This window comes from Macaca nemestrina, chromosome 10, assembly GCF_043159975.1.
Source record: "Macaca nemestrina isolate mMacNem1 chromosome 10, mMacNem.hap1, whole genome shotgun sequence".
Lineage (NCBI taxonomy): Eukaryota > Metazoa > Chordata > Mammalia > Primates > Cercopithecidae > Macaca > Macaca nemestrina.
Genome location: NC_092134.1, coordinates 36,290,418 through 36,313,923, shown reverse-complemented (window position 1 = coordinate 36,313,923; position 23,506 = coordinate 36,290,418). Strand labels below are relative to the sequence as shown.

The following is a 23,506-nucleotide window of genomic DNA, read 5'->3' as shown; positions in this document are numbered from 1 at the left end:
CTGGTCTATATCCAGTCAATAAACTCAGGCTTCCTTTCTCACAGAAACTATTTTCTCAGAGTATAAAAATGAAGTCTTAGCAAAGTTTTAAAACCATTCCCTGAAAATAAAAGTAAAGATGTAATTAATCGCATCTAATCACAGAGACTGAGGAATAAACATTTAGCTTTTTAACACATTGAATGTAGCCATTTCTCTTAAATATTCCATCCAAGAAACCATTTCGTTTAACTCTTCCTTCGCCCCCGGTTATGAGCCCTGAACCACTGGCCCTGAACTTGCATCAGGCCTCTACACCCTGTGCAGTTTATTGTAGGGTTGGTTGTGTAACTCATGCTTCCTGCCTAATTGGAGCTTTTGGTGGTTTGAAGGGAATGTTCCCTGTTTGGGACCCTTTATTAGTTCTTTACAGGTGGAAAAATTCTTTCCTGGGGAAAGAGAGCTGCTGTTCCTTCTGCACAATAGGGTGTCAGATTTCAAAGGCCTTTTTCTCTGGGCCTTGGAGTCTTGAGCAGTCAGAATAAGTCTGGATATGTACGGCCTAAACTTGCACTATTTTCTTAAGGGTCTCCTTTGGTCTTATAGAATCGTTTTCTTAAATAGTCCCCTATAAAGAGCATATACCCATGATGGAAGTGATACTCTCAATTGTATCACTTTTCATCAAGTGGTGCCTTGGCTGAGCCTGGAATAGGGCATGAAGGACTGTGCATGCAGACTGGGTGCCAAGGAGGGAAAGGCACCAGTGACCCCAAAGGTATTCTCTAGCTGAGCACTGCCCTGGTTTGCATAATACCAGGTATGACAGTTGTGCAGCTTTTCCTGACACCGAGCAATTCTGTGATTTTCTGACACCAACTGGGTGTTCAATGATTCCGTTGAATTCTGACACTAACTACCCAGAGTTTGCACAGACCCCACAGTTAAGGGCTTAGTCCTGTGAGACTTCTCTCACTTCAGATGCCAGCTGCAAATGAGGTGCCCAAATTGCCCACACTTCTGCCCAACTACATATTTGGGAGTTGCCAGAACCCTCCCCTCAGATTCAGTAATTTGATAGAACAGCTGACAGAACTCAGGGAAGTGTTTTATTTATGATGACCAATTTATAAAGGATACAGGAACCCCAGATAAAAGAGATGCATAGGGCAGAGCACAGGGAAGGGGCAAGGAGCAGCCATGCCCTCTCCCAGTGAGCCGCCCTCCCTCCCAGCACTCTCCTGGTAAGCCGCCTTCCCTCCCAGCACTCTCCTGGTGAGCCACCCTTCCTCCCAGCACTCTCCTGTTGAGCCACCCTCCCTCCCAGCACTCTCCTGGTGAGCCACCCTTCCTCCCAGCACTCTCCTGGTGAGCCACCCTCCCTCCCAGCACTCTCCTGGTGAGCCGCCCTTCCTCCCAGCACTCTCCTGGTGAGCTACCCTCCCTCCCAGCACTCTCCTGGTGAGCCACCCTCCCTCCCAGTGCTCTACTTGTGCACCACCCCGGAAGCGCCCCAAAACCCATCCTTACGAGTTTTTATGGAAGTTTTATTATGTAGGTATGATTGATTTAATCATCAGCTGTTAGTGATTGGGTTTAATCACTCCCCCTACCCCTTAGCATATAAAAGATTGTCAATTCCAGCTGTTTTAGGAGCTCTGTGCCAGGAACCCAGGACAAAGACCAAATGTTTATTCTTTATTATACCACAACTCTAAACAATAAACATAACTTGAAATTGGTTTTTAAACATATATTTCAGTGGCTGCAGTTTCCTGCAATATATCTTGTCTCATGGAGGTGCTTCTCATGCATTCCAATAAAGAGGCCACTGTTCAAAACATCCACTTAGATGTGAGAAGAGAGACAGAACCCCTCATGTTGTTGAAATGTTTTGGATTTGGCTGAAATGTTTGGTTGTCTCTGCAATGTGGGATGATGTGTCTAAGCAAGAACTGTCCTTTATTAATAGATGCATTCTGCTCTAGAGCTCAAGGAAATGCCAGGCCCAGCTGTGGCTCAGTCGTTGTAAAGTGACAATGACAATGGTAGTGATGGTGATGATGATTCAAGAATAATCTGTTGTTCTATTCTTAGATAATGTAACATTTGAACCAATTCCCTGTACAAATGCTTTCTCTCCTACATCTTCTCTCTAATTTCCAATTTTCTTATTCTCTGCAAAATGCCTTTTACAATAATGTTATTTTTGTTTTGTTTTGTTTTGTTTTTGAGACGGTGTTTTGCTCTGTTGCCCAGGCTGGAGTGCACTGGCACAATCTTGGCTCACTGTAACCTCCACCTCCCAGGTTCAAGTGATTCGCCTGCCTCAGCCTCCTGAGTAGTTGGCATTACAGGCATGCACCACCACACCTGACTAATTTTTGTATTTTTAGTAGAGACGGGATTTCAGCATGTTAGACAGGCTGGTCTTGAACTCCTTACCTCAAGTGATCTGCCTCCCTCAGTCTTCCAAAATGCTGGGATTACAAGCATGAGCCACCGTGCCCAACCAAAATAATGTTGTTTATTTAATATTTAATATTAAAAGATTTCTACTGGCTGGGCACAGTGGCTCACGCCTGTAATCCCAACACTTTGGGAGGCCAAGGCAGGTGGATCACGAGGTCAAGAGATCGAGACCATCCTCGCCAGCATGGTGAAACCCCATCTCTACTAAAAATACAAAAATTAGCTGGGTGTGGTGTCATGTGCCTGTTGTCCCAGCTACTGGGGAGGTTGAGGCAGCAAGAATCACTTGAACCTGGGAGGCGGAGGTTGCAGTGAGCTGAGATCGCACCATTGCACTCCAGCCTGGCGACAGAGCAAGACTCTGTCTCAGGAAAAAAAAAAAAAAAGATTTCTACCATCTCACCAATATAACCATTTGATCTCATATTATGTTAAATAAAACACCTTTTTTGTCATGTTTAAAGTTTGATTAACACAAAAGTTAGAGTGATGAAAAGATAATCTCTTTCTTCACAAAGTGTGAAATTTCTGTGGTTTGGCAGAGCTCTGGAAAACCCCTGTTACCTTCCTAAGAGTTGGATGCCATTCCTGTTAGACTGGGGAGAATAATATCTATTATTGCTGGTATTGGGATTTTCTTAATCATATAAAGTGCAGTGAAAGCAAATATATCTAGGTCTCTCTCATCTGGAACTTTTGTGAGATGGATCACCAGTCATTCATGATATTGATTCTTAAGTAAGCTAGTGTCATATTATCCTTTCTACTTTAGAATGCATGTTTTTCCCCAGTCTAGAAAAAAATCCAATAAATCATTAACTTCAGAGAAAAGTGATGTATTAAGAAAAAATAGAAAACATGGTAGAGAAACTTATATGTGAGAATGCTGGATGAAAATACTATTTGCTTTCTTACCTTGAAGCTGTTAAAGTTTTTTTCATGGCTCTTGCTCCCTGTGCTTTAAGGTTTTTGAAAGGAGGCAAAGTTAAATCCATCTGTATCACAAATCTCTCAGTTGTTCAGTATTGCACTTATCAATTAAAAGAATAGGCAAGCCTAATTGATTAGTAAGAATTTGGCTCCTCCCCCTCTTTTTTTTTGGTCATGGAACGCTTAGAATTGATGAAAAGGTAACTGACAGTGTGCAGAGAGAAGGAAGAGGCCTCAGAGTAGGTGCTCAACAAAATCTAATTGGATTGAGAAAAATCATAGATTCTTTGAAGACTACATGATTTTCCTTTTGATTAAGGAAAATTGTTGGAACACAAGAGCACAAGTAATAAAATCTTTATTATGATAGAAGCTAGTAATCATGCAGAAACTCATATAAAATAAAGCATTTGCAAATAACCTTTAAGTCTCTAATGGCTTTCAAAACTTTTCCAAACAAGTTCAATTCAGGCCAGATATTAATGAACCCCCTTCAGTATGCCCCCACTGATTAATTTCCTTTCCCTTCTTCTTACTATTTCAGACTTTCATCCTCTCTAGGCAGACAAAATCATCACCATTTCTTTCAAATAGCTCCTTCAAGTGTAACCTAGTTGAGCTAACTAGTGCACAGTCTTTTATCTGCCAGTCTGTTTTATTCCTTCATCTCCACAAAGCCTTTCCTGACCTAGGGAATGGAACCTTTGTACCCTTTCCCGGACAATTTGGGCTCAAAGATATTTACAACAAGCAAGCAAACATAAAAGATTTCCAATTCCCTATGGCAACCCTAGAGTCATCTGTAAAATTTCCAAAAGCTGAGCTGGAAAAGCTTGTCAAGAGAGCACAGCCGGGCACAGTGGCTACACCTGTAATCCCAGCACTTTGGGACGCCAAGGCGGGCAGATCACTTGAGGTCAGGAGTTCAAGACTAGCCTGGCCAACATGGTGAAACCCTGTCTCTACTAAAAAAAGAAAAGTAGCCAGGCGCATTATCTCAGCTACTTGGGAGGCTGAGGCAGGAGAATGGCCTCCCGGGAGGCGGAGGTTGCAGTGAGCCAAGATCGCGCCATTGTACTCCAGAGGGTGAGACTCCGTCTTAAAAAAAAAAAGCAAAACAAAACAGAGAGCACTGAGCCAAGGGCGGAGCAGGAGTCTCAGTCAGGGGAGTGGGAGAGGCTGCATGAAGCAGGAGTGTTTCATGGAGAGCCTTGGACTGGCCAATGGTTGACAGACATGGTGAAGGGGAACTCAGAGCATAGTTGTCAGGTAGGGGAGTGGCAGTGCTGCAGATTGGAGAGGGACATGTTCTGAGAGCCTGTCTGCCTGGGTGTGGATCCTGGCTCTGACACTAAATAGCTGAGGGACCTTGGGCAAGTCCCTTCAAATCTCCAGGTCTCATGTGTGTGTGTAGTAGTTCATTTTCACACTGCCATAAAGATACTACCTGAAACTGGGTAATTTGTAAAGAAAGGAGGTTTAATTGACTCACAGTTCTACATGGCTGGGGAGGCCTCAGGAAACTTACAATCACAGTGCAAGGCAAAGGGGAAGCAAGGCATGTCTTACATGGCAGCAGGCAAGAGAGAGAGCAAGCAGGGGAAATGCCAGACACTTATCGAGCAATCAGATCTCCTGAGAACTCCCTCACTTTCAGGAGAATAGCATGGAGGAAACCACCCCCATGATCCAATCACCTCTCACCAGGTGCCTCCCTTGACAGGTGGTGATTACAATCTGAGATGAGATTTGGGTGGGGACACAGAGCCAAAGCATATCAGTGTAAAAACCATATCACTTTGTGAAAAGTTATGTGGGCTCACTTTAATACAGGTCAAGAAATGTCCCGAAAGAAATACTTTACCTCTTAATGCTATCATTTTATTTGAAATTATGTAAATTTTATTATTTTTTAAAAAGTTGAACTCTGGAGGAGAAGGTATAACTCTGACTTCCTAAAGCACATTCAGGTTCACTTAATATTTATGACATTGATGTGCTGTGACTATGAAATAAATTTACGATTTTCACCTAACTTAACATTTTAAAAACTTGTCTTCATGATTTTGAAGGTAGTGGCTTTTTAATTTTAATATTTAGTAAAATGTTTGCTTCATAAATGTATCCTGACCATATTTAGGTGGTTTTCTAATTCTAATTCTATTCCTAATTTAAGTAGCAGTTTTACAAATAATAAGGCTCATTATCTCCTCTGTGAATCCAGATTATTTTGTAAGTTTTAGCTCTTGTAATAAGGCAAGAGAATAAAATCTGTAAACATAAATATTAAGAAATAACAGGCAAACTTATATTTATTTGTAAATACTATCTTTTTAAAACCCAAACCCAAGAGTTTTTAGAAATGATTCAAACTAAGAGAATCTGATAAAGTGGCTGGATATAAAATTAATAATTTCTTTCTTCTAGGAATAATAATTTAAAATGGAAATTTTAAAAATAGTGGCAAAATTATAAAATGCCTAGGAATAAATTTAACAAAAAATAGTACAGGATATAAGTAAAGATAAAGATGCAGTTTTAATAACAGACAACTTTTCTGTACTGTTCATTTAAAAAACGTTCCCCTGTCTCCTGAATTGTAAAATCAGCTAATCGTTTGTTAATAATACTCTATCATCACTTCTAATTAACATTGTATGGGAGTTCTTAGCCTGTGAAATAAAGGAAGAATTTTTAACAGGTGTAAGTATGGGAAAGAAAGAAAGAAAGCTTTCATTATTCACAGACATAGAAAATTCAAAATAGTCTTCAGAATAACTCTTAGAATGAATAAGTGAATTTAGCAAAGTTGCTATCTGTACTATCACTGGAAATATAAATTTTATTTCTATATAGCAGAAGCAATACTCAGAAATTAAAAAAATTAAACTCTCATTTATAGTAGTACCAGAAAATTCACATGGACATACAAAGGACCCAGAATAGCTAAGACCATCTAAAAGGAACAAAGTGGAGGGACTTAAACTTCTACCTATCAAATCTCATTAAAGAACTACAATAACACTGCGTGAGATTGCAGTAAGTATAGATAAATAGATTTAGAGAGGATAGGTAGGTAGGTAGGTAGCTAGGTAGATAGTCTTTATATATTTATAGAATAGAGATGCTCTCTCTTCATCTATCTGGACTCTCTAATTGTATTTATATATAATAAGTCCAGGAAGAGATCCATACATATGCAATCCCATGATTTATGACAGAGGTAACTCATCTTTTCAATAAATGAGTTGGGTCAATTGAATATCTAAAAATAATGCACCTCAACCCTTACTTTACCGAATATACAAAGTGAATTCCAAATTGATTGTGGCAATAAATGTGGAAGATAAAACAATAAAGCTAGAGGAAATAATAAGAGATTATCTTCATGACCTTGGTGTTAGCAAAGCTTTCATAAATAGGATATACATTTGAAAGTACGAACCATAAAGAAAAGACTGATGGATTGGACTATATTTTAAGATACCATCAAAAGGGCAAAATGGCAAGCCACAGAGTGGGAGAAATTTTTATATATACTCCAAAAAGGACCTGTTTCTAGATTATATTAAGAATTCCTATATATATGAATGAGAAAAGGACACCTCAATATAAATTGGACCAAAGACCTGTACGTCAACAGAGACCTATACTTAAGTTCAGTGTTACTAGTTTTCAGGGATGTGACATTAAAAACATAGTACAATGGTATACGACACATGCAAAACATACCAGAACAGTGATAGTTTTAAACAGAAATTGTCAGAGTTTGTGAAGATGTGGGAAAACTGGAGATGGTGGAAAATATAAAATAGAAAACTGTTTCGTAGAATCAGCTTAAAGAGGAATATACATGTACCTGATGGCCCAGCAAATTCCATTTTCATGTATAGGCCTAATAGAAATGTGACATGTATGCATGAAAAGATATTTTTATTCATAACACCAAAAAATTGGAAGTAACTCAACTGAACATCAACTGCAAAAATGAATAAATTGTGTCACATTCATACAATGAAAACTATGTATCAATAAGAATGAACAAACTATTGCTTCACTCAGCAACATGGATGAAACTCAAAAAAGCCAGACAGGAAAGATTACACATTGCTAGATTCTATTCATATACAGTAAAAACAAAGACATATATATATATATATATACACACACACACACATATACATACACACACACACACACACACCCCTGGTCAATGACTAGGAGGGAGCACTAGGAAGACTCCTTGAGTGCTGACCATGTTCTATTTCTTGACCTGGATGATGATTACATGAATATGTTCATTTTGAAAAAAAAGTGTATATGCAAGTTGCACATTTATGACTTCTCCTCCTTTTCTGTCTACATGTTATAATTCAATTAGAAGAATTTTTACTTAAAAGAATTTTTGCTTTTTACTTAAAAGAATTGTGTTTGGCAAGAGGAAAATATAGAACACTGTATTTTAGCATGATAGAAATAACTAAAATTTGAAGTATCTGACTTGTCTACCAAGGGGCTTAAAATGCCTGGAATGTCTAGAAAGGAAGGCATAATAACACCAGGGTTGGTTCTGATATTTTAGGGTAGTTTGTGTTCTCCTGAGGACCAACAAAGATGAATAACTCCTGGGTGACAACTGCTTTATTTTATCTTTTTAATCTGTAGCTTTCATTCGTGGCCTCCATAAATAAACTAAGCAATTAATCTTCATCCTTTGACAAATGACCACTTGTTTCTGGAGGTTCAATGACAAGGTCAAAGACCAAAATGCTCTATTTGTATCTAATATATAAATTATGTCATGAAGACAATGCTAATGTTAAGTAAAATTAATGTAGCCACTTGATTTTTTTATTTTTTTATTTTTTTTAATTTTTATTTATTTTTTTTAAAATTTATTTATTATTATTATACTTTAAGTTGTAGGGTACATGTGCATAACGTGCAGATTTGCTACATATGTATACTTGTGCCATGTTGCTGTGCTGCACCCATCAACTCGTCATTTACATCAGGTATAACTCCCAATGCAATCCCTCCCCCCTCGCCCCTCCCCATGATAGGCCCCGGTGTGTGATGTTCCCCTTCCTGAGTCCAAGTGATCTCATTGTTCAGTTCCCACCTATGAGTGAGAACATGCAGTGTTTGGTTTTCTGTTCTTGTGATAGTTTGCTAAGAATGATGGTTTCCAGCTGCATCCAAGTCCCTACAAAGGACTCAAACTCATCCTTTTTTATGGCTGCATAGTATTCCATGGTGTATATGTGCCACATTTTCTTAATCCAATCTGTCACTGATGGACATTTGGGTTGATTCCAAGTCTTTGCTATTGTGAATAGTGCTGCAATAAACATACATGTGCATGTGTCTTTATAGCAGCATAATTTATAATCCTTTGGGTATATACCCAGTAATGGGATGGCTGGGTCATATGGTACATCTAGTTCTAGATCCTTGAGGAATCTCCATACTGTTTTCCATAATGGTTGAACTAGTTTACAATCCCACCAACAGTGTAAAAGTGTTCCTATTTCTCCACATCCTCTCCAGCACCTGTTGTTTCCTGACTTTTTAATGATCGCCATTCTAACTGGTGTGAGATGGTATCTCATTGTGGTTTTGATTTGCATTTCTCTGATGGCCAGTGATGATGAGCATTTTTTCATGTGTCTGTTGGCTGTATGAATGTCTTCTTTTGAGAAATGTCTGTTCATATCCTTTGCCCACTTTTTGATGGGGTGGTTTGTTTTTTTCTTGTAAATTTGTTTGAGTTCTTTGTAGGTTCTGGATATTAGCCCTTTGTCAGATGAGTAGATTGCAAAAATTTTCTCCCATTCTGTAGGTTGCCTGTTCACTCTGATGGTAGTTTCTTTTGCTGTGCAGAAGCTCTTTAGTTTAATGAGATCCCATTTGTCAATTTTGGCTTTTGCTGCCGTTGCTTTTGGTGTTTTAGACCTGAAGTCTTTGCCCATGCCTATGTCCTGAATGGTACTACCTAGGTTTTTCTCTAGGATTTTTATGGTATTAGGTCTAACATTTAAGTCTCTAATCCATCTTGAATTAATTTTCGTGTAAGGAGTAAGGAAAGGATCCAGTTTCAGCTTTCTACTTATGGCTAGCCAATTTTCCCAGCACCATTTGTTAAATAGGGAATCCTTTCCCCATTTCTTGTTTCTCTCAGGTTTGTCAAAGATCAGATGGCTGTAGATGTGTGGTATTATTTCTGAGGACTCTGTTCTGTTCCATTGGTCTATATCTCTGTTTTGGTACCAGTACCATGCTGTTTTGGTGACTGTAGCCTTGTAGTATAGTTTGAAGTCAGGTAGCGTGATGCCTCCAGCTTTGTTCTTTTGTCTTAGGATTGTCTTGGAGATGCGGGCTCTTTTTTGGTTCCATATGAACTTGAAAGCAGTTTTTTCCAATTCTGTGAAGAAACTCATTGGCAGCTTGATGGGGATGGCATTGAATCTATAAATTACCTTGGGCAGTATGGCCATTTTCACGATATTGATTCTTCCTATCCATGAGCATGGTATGTTCTTCCATTTGTTTGTGTCCTCTTTGATTTCACTGAGCAGTGGTTTGTAGTTCTCCTTGAAGAGGTCCTTTACATCCCTTGTCAGTTGGATTCCTAGGTATTTTATTCTCTTTGAAGCAATTGTGAATGGAAGTTCATTCCTGATTTGGCTCTCTGTTTGTCTGTTACTGGTGTATAAGAATGCTTGTGATTTTTGCACATTAATTTTGTATCCTGAGACTTTGCTGAAGTTGTTTATCAGCTTAAGGAGATTTTGGGCTGAGACAATGGGGTTTTGTAAATATACAATCATGTCATCTGCAAACAGGGACAATTTGACTTCTTCTTTTCCTAACTGAATACCCTTGATTTCTTTCTCTTGCCTGATTGCCCTAGCCAGAACTTCCAACACTATGTTGAATAGGAGTGGTGAGAGAGGGCATCCCTGTCTTGTGCCAGTTTTCAAAGGGAATTTTTCCAGTTTTTGCCCATTCAGTATGATATTGGCTGTGGGTTTTTCATAAATAGCTCTTATTATTTTGAGGTACGTTCCATCAATACCGAATTTATTGAGCATTTTTAGCATGAAGGGCTGTTGAATTTTGTCAAAAGCCTTTTCTGCATCTATTGAGATAATCATGTGGTTCTTGTCTTTGGTTCTGTTTATATGCTGGATTATGTTGATTGATTTGCGAATGTTGAACCAGCCTTGCATCCCAGGGATGAAGCCCACTTGATCATGGTGGATAAGCTTTTTGATGTGTTGCTGAATCCGGTTTGCCAGTATTTTATTGAGGATTTTTGCATCGATGTTCATCAGGGATATTGGTCTAAAATTCTCTTTTTTTTGTTGTGTCTCTGCCAGGCTTTGGTATCAGGATGATGTTGGCCTCATAAAATGATTTAGGGAGGATTCCCTCTTTTTCTATTGATTGGAATAGTTTCAGAAGGAATGGTACCAACTCCTCCTTGTACCTCTGGTAGAATTCAGCTGTGAATCCATCTGGTCCTGGACTTTTTTTGGTTGGTAGGCTATTAATTATTGCCTCAATTTCAGAGCCTGCTATTGGTCTATTCAGGGATTCAACTTCTTCCTGGTTTAGTCTTGGAAGAGTGTAAGCGTCCAGGAAATTATCCATTTCTTCTAGATTTTCCAGTTTATTTGCGTAGAGGTGTTTATAGTATTCTCTGATGGTAGTTTGTATTTCTGTGGGGTCGGTGGTGATATCCCCTTTATCATTTTTAATTGCGTCGATTTGATTCTTCTCTCTTTTCTTCTTTATTAGTCTGGCTAGTGGTCTGTCAATTTTGTTGATCTTTTCAAAAAACCAACTCCTGGATTCATTGATTTTTTGGAGGGTTTTTTGTGTCTCTATCTCCTTCAGTTCTGCTCTGATCTTAGTTATTTCTTGCCTTCTGCTAGCTTTCGAATGTGTTTGCTCTTGCTTCTCTAGTTCTTTTAATTGTGATGTTAGAGTGTCAATTTTAGATCTTTCCTGCTTTCTCTTGTGGGCATTTAGTGCTATAAACTTCCCTCTACACACTGCTTTAAATGTGTCCCAGAGATTCTGGTATGTTGTATCTTTGTTCTCATTGGTTTCAAAGAACATCTTTATTTCTGCCTTCATTTCGTTATGTACCCAGTAGTCATTCAGGAGCAGGTTGTTCAGTTTCCATGTAGTTGAGCGGTTTTGATTGAGTTTCTTAGTCCTGAGTTCTAGTTTGATTGCACTGTGGTCTGAGAGACAGTTTGTTATAATTTCTGTTCTTGTACATTTGCTGAGGAGTGCTTTACTTCCAATTACGTGGTCGATTTTGGAGTAAGTACAATGTGGTGCTGAGAAGAATGTATATTCTGTTGATTTGGGGTGGAGAGTTCTATAGATGTCTATTAGGTCTGCTTGGTGCAGAGATGAGTTCAATTCCTGGATATCCTTGTTAACTTTCTGTCTCGTTGATCTGTCTAATGTTGACAGTGGAGTGTTGAAGTCTCCCATTATTATTGTATGGGAGTCTAAGTCTCTTTGTAAGTCTCTAAGGACTTGCTTTATGAATCTGGGTGCTCCTGTATTGGGTGCATATATATTTAGGATAGTTAGCTCTTCCTGTTGAATTGATCCCTTTACCATAATGTAATGGCCTTCTTTGTCTCTTTTGCTCTTTGATGGTTTAAAGTCTGTTTTATCAGAGACTAGTATTGCAACCCCCGCTTTTTTTTGTTCTCCATTTGCTTGGTAAATCTTCCTCCATCCCTTTATTTTGAGCCTATGTATGTCTCTGCGTGTGAGATGGGTCTCCTGAATACAGCAGACTGATGGGTCTTGACTCTTTATCCAGTTTGCCAGTCTGTGTCTTTTAATTGGAGCATTTAGTCCATTTACATTAAAGGTTAAGATTGTTATGTGTGAACTTGATCCTGCCATTATGATATTAACTGGTTATTTTGCTCGTTAGTTGATGCAGTTTCTTCCTAGCCTTGATGGTCTTTACATTTTGGCATGTTTTTGCAATGGCTGGTACCGGTTGTTCCTTTCCATGTTTAGTGCTTCCTTCAGGGTCTCTTGTAAGGCAGGCCTAGTGGTGACAAAATCTCTAAGCATTTGCTTATCTGTAAAGGATTTTATTTCTCCTTCACTTATGAAACTTAGTTTGGCTGGATATGAAATTCTGGGTTGAAAATTCTTTTCTTTAAGAATGTTGAATATTGGCCCCCACTCTCTTCTGGCGTGGAGAGTTTCTGGCGAGAGATCTGCTGTTAGTCTGATGGGCTTCCCTTTGTGGGTAACCTGACCTTTCTCTCTGGCTGCCCTTAAGATTTTTTCCTTCATTTCAACTTTGGTGAATCTGGCAATTATGTGTCTTGGAGTTGCTCTTCTCGAGGAGTATCTTTGTGGCGTTCTCTGTATTTCCTGGATTTGAATGTTGGCCTGCCCTACTAGGTTGGAGAAGTTCTCCTGGATGATATCCTGAAGAGTGTTTTCCAACTTGGTTCCAGTTTCCCCCTCACTTTCAGGCACCCCAATCAGACGTAGATTTGGTCTTTTTACATAATCCCATACTTCTTGCAGGCTTTGTTCATTTCTTTTTCTTCTTTTTTCTTTTGGTTTCTCTTCTCGCTTCATTTCATTCATTTGATCCTCAATCGCTGATACTCTTTCTTCCAGTTGATCGAGTCGGTTACTGAAGCTTGTGCATTTGTCACGTATTTCTCGTGTCATGGTTTTCATCTCTTTCATTTCGTTTAGGACCTTCTCTTCATTAATTACTCTAGCCATCAATTCTTCCACTGTTTTTCAAGATTTTTAGTTTCTTTGCGCTGGGTACGTAATTCCTCCTTTAGCTCTGAGAAATTCGATGGACTGAAGCCTTCTTCTCTCATCTCGTCAAAGTCATTCTCCGTCCAGCTTTGATCCGTTGCTGGCGATGAGCTGCGCTCCTTTGCCGGGGGAGATGCGCTCTTATTTTTTGAATTTCCAGCTTTTCTGCCCTGCTTTTTCCCCATCTTTGTGGTTTTATCTGCCTCTGGTCTTTGATGATGGTGATGTACTGATGGGGTTTTGGTGTAGGTGTCCTTCCTGTTTGATAGTTTTCCTTCTAACAGTCAGGACCCTCAGCTGTAGGTCTGTTGGAGATTGCTTGAGGTCCACTCCAGACCCTGTTTGCCTGGGTATCCCACAGCAGAGGTTGCAGAAGATAGAATATTTCTGAACAGTGAGTGTACCTGTCTGATTCTTGCTTTGGAAGCTTCCTCTCAGGGGTGTACTCCACCCTGTGAGGTGTGGGGTGTCAGACTGCCCCTAGTGGGAGATGTCTCCCAGTTAGGCTACTCAGGGGTCAGGGACCCACTTGAGCAGGGAGTCTGTCCCTTCTCAGATCTCAACCTCCATGTTGGGAGATCCACTGCTCTCTTCAAAGCTGTCAGACAGAGTCGTTTGCGTCTGCAGAGGTTTTGGCTGTGTTTGTTATTGCCCTGTCCCCAGAGGTGGAGTCTACAGAGACAGGCAGGTTTCCTTGAGCTGCTGTGAGCTCCACCCAGTTCGAGCTTCCCAGCAGCTTTGTTTACCTACTTAAGCCTCAGCAATGGCGGGCGCCCCTCCCCCAGCCTCACTGCTGCCTTGCCGCGAGATCGCAGACTGCTGTGCTAGCAATGAGGAAGGCTCCATGGGTGTGGGACCCTCCCGGCCAGGTGTGGGATATGATCTCCTGGTGTGCCTGTTTGCTTAAAGCGCAGTATTGGGGTGGGAGTTACCCGAGTTTCCAGGTGTTGTGTGTCTCAGTTCCCCTGGCTAGGAAAAGGGACTCCCTTCCCCCTTGCGCTTCCCAGGTGAGGCAATGCCTCGCCCTGCTTCAGCTCTCGCTGGTCGGGCTGCAGCAGCTGACCAGCACCGATCGTCCGGCACTCCCCAGTGAGATGAACCCAGTACCTCAGTTGAAAATGCAGAAATCACCGGTCTTCTGTGTCGCTCGCGCTGGGAGTTGGAGACTGGAGCTGTTCCTATTCGGCCATCTTGCTCCGCCCCCTATAATTTCATTTTTAACTTTTATTTTAGGTTTGGGATACATGTGAAGGTTTGTTACATAGGTAAACTCATGTCATGGGGCTTTGTTATACAGATTGTTTTATCACCCAGGAATTAAGCCTGTTATTAGTCCATTCTAAATAAAGACATATCTAAGACTGGGTGATTTGTAAAGGAAAGAGGTTCAGTTGACTTATAGTTCTGCAGAACTGGGGAGGCCACAGGAAACTTACAGTCATGGCAGAAGGGGAAGCAAACATGTCCTTCTTCACATGGGGGCAGCAAGGAGAAGTGTGGAGCAAAGTGGGGGAAAAGACCCTTATAAAACCATTAGATCTCATGAGAACTCACTCACTATTACAAGAACAGTATGATGATAACTGCCCCCATGATTAAAATTACCTCCCACCAGGTCCCTCTCACGACACATGGGGAATATGGGAACTATAGTTCAAGATGAGATTTGGGTGGGGACACAACCACACCATATCATTCTGCCCCTGGCCCCTCCCAAATCTCATGTCCTCACAATTCAAAACACAATTAGGCCCATCTAACAGTCCCCCAAAGTCTTAATTCATTCCAGCATTAACTCAAAAGTCCAAGTCCAAAGTCTCATCTGAGACAAGGCAAGGCCCTTCCACCTATGAACCTGTAAAATCAAAAGCAGGTTAGTTACTTCCTAGATACAACGGGGGTACAGACATTGGATAAATACACCCATTCCAAATGGGAGAAATTGGCCAAAATAAAGGGGCTACAGGCCCTATGCAAGTCCAAAATCCAATAGGGCAGTCATTAAACCTTAAAGTTCCGAAGTGCTCCCCTTTGACTCCATGTCACACACCCAGGGCTTGCTGATGCAAGAGGTGGGCCCTCACAGCCTTTGCAGAGTATAGCCCAACACCCCCATGGCCTGGTGTTGAGTGTCTTTGGCTTTTCCAGGTGCACAGTGCAAGCCATCAGTGGAACTACCATTCTGGGGTCTGGAGGATGGTGGCCCTTTTCTCACAGTTCCACTAGGCAGTGCCCAAGTGGGGACTCTGTACGGGAGCTCTGACCCCACATATTTTTCCTGCACTGCCTTAGCAGAGGTTCTGCATGAGGGCCCTGCCCCTGCAACATACTCTACCTGGACATCCAAGCGTTTCCATACATCCTCTGAAATCTAGGTGGAGGTTCCCAAACCTCAATTCTTTAGTTCCGTGCACCCACAGGCTCAACACCATGTGGAAGCTGCCAAGGCTTGGGGCTTTCACTCTGATGCCATGGCCTGAGCTGTACCTTGGCCCCTTTTAGCCATGGCTGGAGCAACTGGGAGGCAGGGCACCAAGTCCCTAGGCTGTACATGGCAGGAGCCATCCTGGACCCAGCCCCTGAAACCATTTTTCCCTCCTAGGCCCTGGGCCTGCCCCGAAGGTCTTTGACATGCCCTGGAGCATAAATTGTGACATTTTCTCCATTGTCTTGGTGATTAACATTTGGCTTCTTGTTACATATGCAAATTTCTGTAGCAGGCTTGAATTTCTCCCCAGAAAATGAGTTTTTCTTTTCTACTGCATGTCAGGCTGCAAATTTTCCAAACTTTTATGCTCTGCTTCCTCTTGAGCACTTTGCCGCTTAGAAATTTCTTCTGCCAGATACCCTAAATTATCTCTCTGAAGTTCAGAGTTCCACAGATCTCTAGGGAGGGCAGGGGCAAAATGCTGCCAGTCTCTTTGCTAAAGCATAACAAGCATCACCTTTGCTCCAGTTCCCAAGAAGTTCCTCGTCTCCATCTGAGACCACCTCATCCTGGACTTTAGTGTCCACGTCACTATCAGCATTTTGGTCAAAGCCATTCAACGAGTCTCCAGGAAGTTCCAAACTTTCTCACATCTTCCTGTCTTCTGAGCCCTCCAAGTCTCTAGGAAGTTCCTAACTTTTCCATATTTTCCTGTCTTCTTCTGAGCCCTCCAAACTGTCCCCAACCTCTGCCTGTTACTCAGTTCCAAAGTCACTTCCACATTTTCAGGTATCTTTACACCAGTATCCCACTTCTGTTACCAACTTACTATATTAGTCTGTTCTCATGCTGCTAATAAAGACATAACTGATACTGGGTAATTTGTAAAGAGAAGCGGTTTGATATACTCACAGTTCTGCAGGGCTGGGGAAGCCTCAGGAAACTTACAATCATGGTGGAAGGGGAAGCAAACCCATCCTTCTTCACATGGCAGCAGCAAGGAGAAGTGCAGAGTGGGGTGAGGGAAAAGCCCTTTATAAAACCATCAGATCTCTTGAGAATTCATTATCACAAGAACAGTATGGAGGTAGCTGTCCCCGTGATTCAGTTACCTCCCACTGGGTCCCTCCTGTGACACATGGGGATTATGGGAACTACAGTTCAAGATGAGATTTGAGTGGGAACACAGCCAAACCTTATCAAACCCAGTACCCAATGGTTATCTTTTCTGCTCCTCTCCCTCCGCCCACTTTCCATCCACAAGTCGACCCTGGTGTCTGTTTCTTCCTTGTGTTCATAAGTTCTCATCATTTAGCTTCCACTTATAAGTGAAAATGTGGTATTTGGTTTTCTGTTCCTGTGTTAGTTTGCTGAGGATAATAGCCTCTAGTTTCATCCGTATTTCACAAAAGACATGATCACATTCTTTTTCATGGCTGCATAGTGTTCCATGGTGTATATGTACCACATTTACCTTATCCAATCTGTCATTGATGGGCATTTAGGTTGATTCCGTGTTGATATGGCTTGGCTCTGTGTCCCTACCCAAATCTCATCTCAAATTGTGATTCCCATGTGTCAAGGAGGGACCTGGTGGGAGGTGATTGGATAATGGGAGTGATGTCCTCCATGCTGTTCTTGTGATAGTGAGTTCTCAGGAGATCCGATAGCTTAAAAGTGGCTCTTCCTGCTTTGTTCTCTCTTTCCTCCAACCCTGTGAAGAAGTTGCTTGCTTTCCTTTTGCTTTCTGCCATGATTATAAGTTTCTGAGCCCTCCCCAGCCATGTGGAACTGTGAGTCAATTAAACCTCTTTTCCTATAAATTACCCAGTCTCAGGCAGCTCTTTATAGCTGTATGAAAATGGACCAATACACATGTCTTTGCTATTGTGAATAGTGCTGCAATGAACATTTGTGTGCTTGTCTGAAGTCTTAATGATAGAATGATTTATATTTCTCTGGGTATATAACCAGTAGTGGGATTATTGGGTCTAATGATAGTTCCGCTCCGCTTTTAGCTCTTTGAGGAATTGCCATACTACTTTCCACAATGGTTGAACTAAGTTACACTCCCACCAACAGTGTATAATGTTCCCTTTTTCTCTGCAACCTTACCAGCATCTGTTATTTTTTGACTTTTTAATATAACAGGTGTGAGATGGTATCTCATAGTCATTTTGATTTGCATTTTTCTAATGATCAGTGATATTGAACTTTTACTCATATTCTTCTTGGGTGCATGTATGTCCTCTTTTGAAGTGTCTGTTCATGTCCTTTGCCCGTTTTTTAGTGTGATTGTTTTTCTCTTGTAAATTTGGTTTCGGTTCCTCATAGATGCTGGATATTAGACATTCATCAGATGCATAGTTTGCAAATATGGTCTCCCATTCTGTAGGTTGTCTGTTTACTCCTATAGTTTCTTTTGCTGTGCAGAAGCTCTTAAGTTTAATTAGATCCCACTTGCCAATTTTTGCTTTTGCTGTGATTGTTTTTAGTGTCTTTGCCATGAAATCTTTACTCATTCCCATGTCCAGCATGGTATTGCCTAGGTTATCTTTCAGGGTTTATATAGTTTTGGAAAGCCAATACTATTCACAATTGCCACAAAAAGAATAAAATACCTAGGAATACAGCTAACCATGGAGGTGAAAGATCCCTGCAATGAGAACTATGGAACACGCTCAAAGAAATCAGGAAAGATACAAACAAATGGAAAAGCATCCCATGCTCATGGATATGAAGAATCAATATCATTAAAATGGCCATACTGTCCAGAGCAATTTACAGATTCAATGCTATTCTTATCAAACTACCAACAACATTCTTCACAGAACTAGAAAAAACTATTTAAAAATTAATGGAACTAAAATTATGGAACCAAAAGAGAGCCTGAATAGCCAAGGCAATCTTAAGCAAAAAGAACAAAACTAGACATAGTATGTTACTTGACTTCAAACTACACTACGGGACTACAGTAACCACAACAGCATGGCACTAGTACAAAAACAGGCACATAGACCAATGGAACAGAATAGAGAACCCAGAAATGTTGCCACATACCTATGACCATCTGACTTTCAACAAAGGTGACAAAAACAAGCAAGGGGAAAAGCATTCCTGTTCAATAAATGGTGCTGGGGTAGTTGGTTAGCCATAAGCAGAAGACTGAAGCTGAACCCCTTATTTATACCCTATACAAAAATCAATTCAAAATAGATAATTCCTATTTTATGCATGTGGAAATTAAAGTTCAAACAGATCAAACATTTTACCCAGTTTCGCATAGCTGGTAAGTGGTGAGGTCTGAATTTGAACCAAAAAGTCCTACTCCAGAATGCACACTTTTTCTTTTTCTTTTTGGAGATGGAGTTTCGCCCGGTCTGGAGTGCAATGGCATGATCTCAGCTGGCTGCAATCTCCGCCTCCTGGGTTCAAGCAATTCTTCTGCCTCAGCCTCTCTAGTAGCTGAGATTATAGGCACCCACCACCATGCCTGGTTAATTTTTTGTATTTTTAGTAGAGACGGGGTTTCACTGTGTTGGCCAGGCTGGTCTTGAACTCCCGACTTTGTGATCCTCCAGCCTCAGCCTCCCAAAGTGTTGGGATTACAGGCGTGAGCCACCACGTCACACCCCAGGATGCACATTCTTAACACCATGTAATTATTCGGCCTCCCTGAATTGATTAAGGAGGGATTTATCTTACATATTGCTAATTGAAAAAGCAAATAATGAACCTAATAATTTAATTTTTTTTAAAAAAAGAAAAAAACCATCTGAAAGGATATCCTCCAGTCTGGAAACATTGATTATATTAGGACTGATCAAGGAAGGCAAATATTATTAATTTTTTATTTATTCACCTCTTTATTGTTTGTAGTTATGGAAAACACTGGAATACTTTATCTTTTTTTAGATCTAATAAAGTGACAAAAAAGTTAACAAAAACCAGCCTCCAAATGGAATATCCACATTTAGGTTCATTATGTTTTTTTAAGAATAAAACGAATGACTGGCTCATTTAACAAGTAGACAAGAAATTAATAAAAACTTATTCTCTAATTTTTTTGTTTGTTTGTTTTTTAACCAGGCTTCGGACCCACAAGGCTGTAACTCATTGTGGTCATTCTACACAAGTATATACCTAGATTGTCATGAAGTGGGTCCCCAGCAAACATTTGTTTTCTTTCCTTCATTTTTGTTCTCTCCTCCCTGTCCTTCCCCCAATCAATAACCAATGCTATGACCACAAAAGCAGTCTTTATTTTCCATTTTCTCAGCCTGCCCAGGATGACTTTGGCTGTACTAGCTCTCGCTCGGGGTAACACGGTGCCTCTTTCAGATGCACTGATCTCCAAACATAATTTTCTGGTGCATCCTTCTTCACTGTGTCAAGACTTATGCTCCAAATGAGAGAAGGAGATTTGTCAACTGGTCAGTCTGTTATGCAGGAAAGTGTTTTATTAGGAGAAGGGCCAAAAGTCTTACATTTAGAACCATGTACAATGATTACCTAAATACAAATAGTCCATATTTTTAGAAGTGTTTGCTGTTTTATAGGCTCTTGTAGGAATCTTAATAGGATGTAGAACGATGTATGTGCCATTTCGGCAGTTTAGAGGTATGAAACTTTGTGCCTTATCTGAGGCACACAAGTTAACTATCTTTCATATAAAATTACTAGAAATTGGTATTTGGGTATTTTGAAAACTTTGTCAACAGTTTGAAACAATGCATTTCATGAACACTTTTATGCTTTTCCTCAGGTCCCATTTGATATCTCGCTGCCATCTATATTCAATCTTGAGAGACTTTTTGATCTGGCTAATGGTTGCATTTTATCAGGAGGAAGCCTTTTCAACTGGATAGTGTCAATTATTCCCTGAACATTATACGGTAACCTTATGAAGGATTTAATTGTTGTTTCTCTTGGTTTGAACTAAGTTTTTGGAATGGTCCTCTTATAACAACAAAAATAAAATCGTTTTTTCACACAAGCTAAATTTCTTTTTAAATTATTATTTTGAGGAATGTCTTAAATTGTATTTGAATTAAATGACACTGCTGTTGCTTATTAAAACTGTATTACAGAGCTATTCATAGAAAACAAGTTTTTGCACAGTGCAACTGTTTTCACGTTTGGAGTCATTTAGGTTGTTTTTGGACAGGTCCATAAAGCAAGATTGGATTAAACCATTGGTTCTCAATTGGCAGTGATTTTGTCCATTAGGTGACATTTGAGAGTGTCTGGAGACGTATTTGGTTGTTATCCCTGGAGAGTACTAGTGGCATCCAGTGAGTAAACATCCTACAATGCACAAGACAGCTCCCACAACAAAGAATTATCAAGTCCAGAACGTCACTAATGCTAGTCTTGAAGAACCCTCAATTAAACCCCAACATGTGGTAATTTCAATTTTGGAAATTCTCTAAATGGTTTGGGAAGCAAATGAGACCTTCCATATTTTATACTTCTGAGAGGCAATATTGCATAGAATTTTAGGGTGCCAGCTTTAGAATTGTATAAACCTGGGTTTAAATAGTAACTTTGCCATTTGCTAGCTTTGCTACTTTGGGGAATTAACTTAAATTCTGTAAGCTTTTATTTTCTCATCTGTAGAATGGGAATGTTAGTATCTATCCTATAGGATTGCTGTGTGTATTAATTAGGTGAGTTGAAGTAATAAGGTGCTTAGCACAATGCCTGATGTAATAATAGAGTGCTGGGAGCATTGTTTCCCTGCCAGATTGGAAAAGGACCGTGCATTTCTGACTCATTTTGTCTATCATCTAAAAATGCCACATGTGAATTCTTCCCACATGCTAGTCAGTGAATGAATACTCCTGGTTTAAAAAAAATAACACAAATATGTTTTTCTAAAGCTAAATTGGTTTAATGTATCATCCTCTATTCTGAATTTCCTGCTAGTATTAAAAAGGCCTTTTTTTAAAAAAATGAAGCAACAGTAATAGTAGCTGGCAGTTGGCATTTTAAAATAATCTCCTTTGATAATATAAGAAAAAATGCAACTTTATGTTAGTCCCTAAGCTTTTAAATGTAGACATCTATGAAGTTCTAAAGTCTGGGAACAGCGAAGATGAATTGTTCTACAATACAATGTAGAGGAAACAAGCCTTTAGCAAAGCATTTAAGGATAAGAAGGATTTTGGTAGTTGAAAATTTGCTAAAAAATTTTGCTAGAAGGGGGCGCACTGGAGGAGAACAGAGGCATAAAAATAAAAATACACATGGTTTATATTCAAAGGACTTGACTGTGACCTACCTGGAGTGTGCACAGTCATGATGGAAAATAAACTGTAAGGAGCACTAGAATGAAGACTTCAGGATTGAATCAATAGATGATAGGGTGCCATTACAAGTGACTGAGGAGAGAAGTGACAAGTTCCTGACACTAGTACGCATTTAATAAATATTGGATGAATGAAAGGAATGAGTGGAATGAATGATGGCCTGGTCTCCAGGGCAGATAAGAATGCAAGATATAATGAAAGGGAAAGAAACAAAAGACAAGAAGACCGATAGGAAACCATGTTTTAATGAAAGAGAAGAAGAACCAAATATTTACTCATGAATTCAAAGGGAAAAATTGTTGCCTGATGTTTATACCCTCATATGAAATAAAATTTGATTCAAACAGAAAAGCCATTTGGATGGTAATGGCTCTTATGCGAAGATGGCTTCTGAGTCCTTTGGTCTGAGACTGGGGTTTGCACATTTCTTTGCTGGGTTAGAGATCACTTTGAAGAGTTTGCATTTCTTAATGGTGGGAGTTTAATTTATTATGCAAAGCTAGTTACCAAGGTCAAGAAAGGTGCAACAGAGTACCTACACATTTATTACAGGTGTAGAAACAGCATGACTCATAACCAAGACCACTTACCTCAACTTCATGCTAATTTCCTGTGAATGCAAATGCACATCTTCTGGTTTTTGTCACTAATAAGTTTTTACTAGTTAGATACTTTCATTTTTCTTTACTTTAGTGAACATAAGTCCTTGTACTATTTTTATAGAACCCTAGAACAATACCTGGCACATAGGTCTATAATATTTGTTGGATGGATAGAGGGATGGATGGAGGGATGGATGGATGAATGAATGGATGGATATAATCCAGGAAAGATGGCACTGTGGAGTTCTAAAAAAAGGAAGGAGGTGGAGGTATCACCAACACTCCACCATCATTACTGCTCCATTATTGCCTACCCTTTCTGGAGCATTTACCTGCCAGGCACATATTTGTAAGTGCTTCAGTGCATTTTCTCCCTCTGTCTTCACAAGAATAATGACCATGATGCACACAGTATTATTGACCCCATATTATAGACAAGGAAACAAAAACATAAAGCAGTTAAATAACTTGGCTAACAATCACAGTTAGTCGGAAGTAGAGCCAGGATTTAAATCCTCCCAGAAGAATCTGAGCTCTTCACCGTTAAGTTGGCCTCCTCTGCACCTTTCTTCTACCCACTCCATAGCTCTAGGAAATTGGATAGTAAAGGGAGAGGAAGAGATAGCTGAGGTTCAAGCTAAAACTGGGACACCTGTCATCTGCCCTGGGGGCAGATTTTTAAAAATGACTTGCAGATCTGAATGGATGCCCCAAGAATCCATGGAAGGGGGTCCCCAGTGTTATCTGTTATCTGTGCTAATACACTGGTTTCCTCTGGGGAAGGCAGATCCCTTCCAACTATGGCGGATAACATTTCAGCACTTTTTTTTTCTTTTATTTTTTTCTTCACTTTCAGTTCTTACAGATGCTGTTATTCTTGAGTGTTGTTTTGCCTGAGAAAAATACTGTCTAAAACTGCACCAGACCATACAGTAACAGTTTCCCCAGTT

At 40.1% G+C, this 23,506-nt stretch overlaps 1 protein-coding gene across 4 annotated transcripts in view; it reads left to right on the top strand.

The window, feature by feature from the left end:
• Positions 1–23,506, top strand: part of LOC105483784 (cilia and flagella associated protein 54) — a 383,346-nt gene that overhangs the window by 348,513 nt on the left and 11,327 nt on the right. For 2 of the 4 annotated variants that reach the window (XM_071071285.1, XM_071071284.1), the window contains exon 68: positions 20,409–20,538. In XM_071071285.1, coding sequence (XP_070927386.1) covers positions 20,409–20,528 — 120 coding nt within the window. In that variant the 3' untranslated portion in view covers positions 20,529–20,538. Of the gene's footprint in view, positions 1–20,408; positions 20,665–23,506 lie in introns of those variants that run through there. The other 2 variants (XM_071071286.1, XM_071071283.1) reach the window with 1 other exon arrangement.